Source organism: Neltuma alba, unplaced genomic scaffold, assembly GCF_004799145.2.
Source record: "Neltuma alba isolate B1F8T4 unplaced genomic scaffold, ASM479914v2 tig00003633_pilon, whole genome shotgun sequence".
In the NCBI taxonomy this organism is placed as follows: Eukaryota; Viridiplantae; Streptophyta; class Magnoliopsida; order Fabales; family Fabaceae; genus Neltuma; species Neltuma alba.
The window spans coordinates 18,921-22,824 of record NW_021633363.1 but is presented as its reverse complement, the minus strand read 5'-3'; the positions used below and the strand labels follow the sequence as shown (position 1 = coordinate 22,824).

General features: G+C 37.4%; 1 protein-coding gene across 1 annotated transcript; it reads right to left on the bottom strand.

The window, feature by feature from the left end:
• On the bottom strand, window positions 1–3,668 carry LOC114742079 (mitochondrial substrate carrier family protein E-like). Its single transcript, XM_028930340.1, has 9 exons — window positions 3,516–3,668; window positions 2,522–2,637; window positions 2,288–2,345; window positions 1,925–2,074; window positions 1,367–1,577; window positions 979–1,024; window positions 729–849; window positions 584–656; window positions 1–411 (listed from the first exon to the last, which is right to left on the bottom strand). The coding sequence occupies exons 1-9, from the start codon at window positions 3,571–3,573 to the stop codon at window positions 189–191; spliced, it is 1,056 nt and encodes a 351-aa protein (XP_028786173.1). The 5' UTR covers window positions 3,574–3,668; the 3' UTR covers window positions 1–188.
• Window positions 3,669–3,904: the final 236 nt, after the last annotated feature.

Sequence of the window (3,904 nt, the reverse complement as noted above, 5' to 3'; positions counted from 1 at the left end):
TTTAAATATAAGACCCAAAAAATAATAATTTTCGCATTCATTTTCCTGAGGCTCAACATTCTGAGCTCACACTTGGTTTTTCTCTTCATGTATTGAGATGTCTAAGAATTTCAACGATTCATACAATATTGCCCCAAAAAAATCGGTTGCGAAGTAACACTATTCAGCCAGAAAACCTTACCCGAACGCTATACAGAAGATTTATTCTTGTCCACTTGTAATGTAGCAACTTTTTGAAAATTTCCACACGCATCTCTTTCATTAAAATGATCTCTGAGGAATTCCACAGCCATGAATGTTAGCGCAGAAGCGGGAACATACCATGTAATCCTAGGGACGCTACCCTTAAACATCCCCTTCATGCCTTCCATAGCCCATATGTTCCGGATCGCATCCAACCAACCACTATACCTAAAACAACAGAACAAAACATAATTACCAGCATTAAATTAGCTCAGTCCCCCAGAAACAAGAATAATCCCCAACTCCGTGATTATTCTATGGAAAAGAATAATATAGGCATTCTCATGACAAATTCGGACCACGATAAATTGAATGAACAGACACAGAATTGACCTGCTACCTTATAGCTGAACCCTGCACTTGCAATCTTGTTTTGATGACATCCAAGGGAGTAGTGAGATAAGCACTAAGACCTGAATAAGATCATTTCGCACCACATATTAAACCTGAACAATTTGCTAATTGAAGGAAAGCATAGGACATACCACCAGCTAAGCCTCCTAACACAAGTCCCTCTAAAGAACTGTTAACATGCCAATTCGAGCTTGATGTCCATCTTTGCTTCCCATATTCTGTCACTTCTTTCATAGCTTCATAAAACATGACCTATAAGTAAAAACGCTTTGTTTCAATGGACGGGGAAAAAAGCAATAAAGCATGATAAAATTTCTGGTTCTTTTTCAGGAGTCAGGAAATGGGACATGAATCTGCTAAAACAATGGATCATGTATATACCATCAGTCCAGCAAATGGGACATCCCTTGCCAGTGTAGACAAGTATCTGCCAGAAACAAGAAAAGGATTTATATTTATGCATGAAATCAAGAGAAAAGAAAGAACGAATTCAGACTTCTATATTGACCAACAAGTAGATGCCCCTATCTCTTTGCATGTGTGAAAAGCCTCAAAACCTACTAGTAAACTGCTCTGGGTCTTGTGAAAAGCAAAATATATGCATAATCATGACATTGCAAGAAGGGGGTAGCTTGGTTTGTGCCCAAGATATAATGTTGAAAAGTTCACCACATCCAACAATTTTCCAGACGAAAAAGGTGGCCTCCAATGGCAATATGATAAATAATGCTAGATCGCCCCATTAAAATAAGAGATCTATTCTCGTTACCCTGCATACAAACCCCTTAAGCCCTGCGCTTTCCATATTGAGTAACCAGCACGAAACATTCCTGTGTAGTAACCATATATTTGAGTGCTAGGCTTCATCGAAATTCTATCTTTCATAATGACAGAATTCCAAGATGTGGTTGTGCCTTGAACCTGCATGCGTAGCTTTATCACTTCGCATGGAACATACACAAAAGAACCGAGTGTATCTCCTGAAAGAATGGACAACAAGGCAGAGATTGAGCCCTTGGAAGTATACTCAAATGCTCATGAGTGTAGATGCATAAAATACACAATTACAAGCACTGGTACCAGCAACAAGAACATTATGACATCATACAGCAGCGGAGTGGAATGATGAAATACTAAAACATGTTCCAGACATGAGATTGAACAGCAATTCACAAGTTATTATAGCAATACATAACGACAATTTGTGACTTGAAGATATGTTACAGGTCCTTTCCTAAGCATGTCCATCAGTGTCTCCTGCAAAATATACAACTTTTGAAACTCAAGATGGTATAAAAATAGCTGGAAGCATGGAATCCAGACTTACCAACAGCTCCAGCAATGAAATGTGCCCAGTGGCCACCAAGACCAGGGTGCCTGTCCTCAATCCACTTTTTAGTGGACTCTATGACACCAAAATATGTTGCACCAGTAGCAAGTGACCCAGTAACACCTGGTGTTATACCCCTGTAAAAGCCTGCACAATTCAAATCAATCATGGAGGACAAATATTTACAAAGCACATAGCCCAGGGTGTACAAACCTTTATGTCTAACAATCTTTTTCAGAAAAATATCGAGCATATATTCATCAGTAAATTAGCATGATGAAGATTTACAATCAAAATCAACAAAATTATCAACATATTTTATAGCCAAAGCATTGACAATTATAACTCAAAAAGGCATACCTCTTAATCCATCAGCCTGCCAAACAGACCGCACCATCTGTAGTATGTTCTTCTGATTCTAGATGATAGGAATAAAATTCCAAGACAAAGATTAGCTAAAACTAAATCATATGACACACCAGCGTCCATGTAGCTTTTGTTGCTAAGCTTACAAGAGACAATACATCCACACCAATGTTTGAACAAGCATCAATAACTGTAATGTCTAAATGAATTTACAAGCTGTCATTTTACCTGAATTCCACCAATAATTGCTTGACTTTGCATGCGTGTTTTAATGGTATCCACTGGATGCATCATTCCTTCCCCAAAAGCCCCAGCAATAGCTCCCCAAACAAACTCTCTCCAGACTTCAATAACATCAATATAATACAAATAAGAAAATTTATTCTTTTTGATTGGATTTCAATAAAAGGGGAAAAAATGTTCGCATGACAATAAGCTCTGCTTGGAAGAAATGAAAACAAGACAGCATGAACACGCATTTATTATCTATTGAGATGAAATAAATGCCTTCAAAGGAAGTCATTTTTCATTCTTTGCACCTTCCAAACAAAGCCAAAAATAAATTTCACGAACCACAGCAAAAGGGCCAGCATCTTTCCATGCGGTTTCTAGAATACCAGATCATTGGACTTCATGTCATATTATGAACACATTTTTCACAAGATAAATAATGTCCTCAATAACTTAAAAAGAAAAATAATACATACTTTACGCCAACTAGACAGGCATATCTAAATTTCCCTCAGATTACTTAATTGACCATCAGAATGGAAAAAGCAAGGACAACCAAACACTTTAAAGTCATGTAGCACATCAAGCCACCAAGTGATCTGAATTGTAAATATCCCCAAATTAGCATGTGAACACAACATCGATTTTGCTCCCCACAAGAAGTGATTTCAACACCACTCGAACATTTCTCCCAGAGAAGCAAAGTAACTGATGTACCAGCTTAAAAATGATCACGGTAATGCATCTATTCCCCAAGAAAGATATTTATGAGAATAACCAGCGCTACTTCTAGTGAAGCTTAATACGTTAATTCTTGTCCCATGAGACTGAAATAATAAATAAATCATTCAAATCTTTCCTCCACTTTTGGAACAACTTATAACTAAACTAGCGCATCCAGTTGTCTCTACTTTCTCTTTTTCATTAATCATGGCCGTCGAAATTTCTTCATTAACCTAAAATTAGAGCCACTTCGAAGTCAGTAACTTACCAAAGAAATGAGCGTGAGGAGCCTGTATTCTCCCGGAAGATGAGTTGTCAGCCCCCATGGCAATAGCAGAGGCAATGCTCAACTCCCACCTTCTAGGGTTTTAAAAGCGCGCGCTCATATATTTCTTGAGACTTCGGATTACAGTTGTGGCTTCGGAAATGAACGCCACGATTTATAATTTTTTTTCTCTCGCTTTGTTTCTTTCTTATATCAGCAATTGAGAATCACGCATCGCAAAGGAACCTAAAATAATGTTAAGATTTTTTATTAAAAAAAATGTAAGTAAATGACCGCAACTTTATAAGCTTATATAATTAATGCATCTTGACGCGCTTAGCAAACTCAAATGCACTAGTATCTTTAATCCGAAAGTTTTGAGGATAACTTAG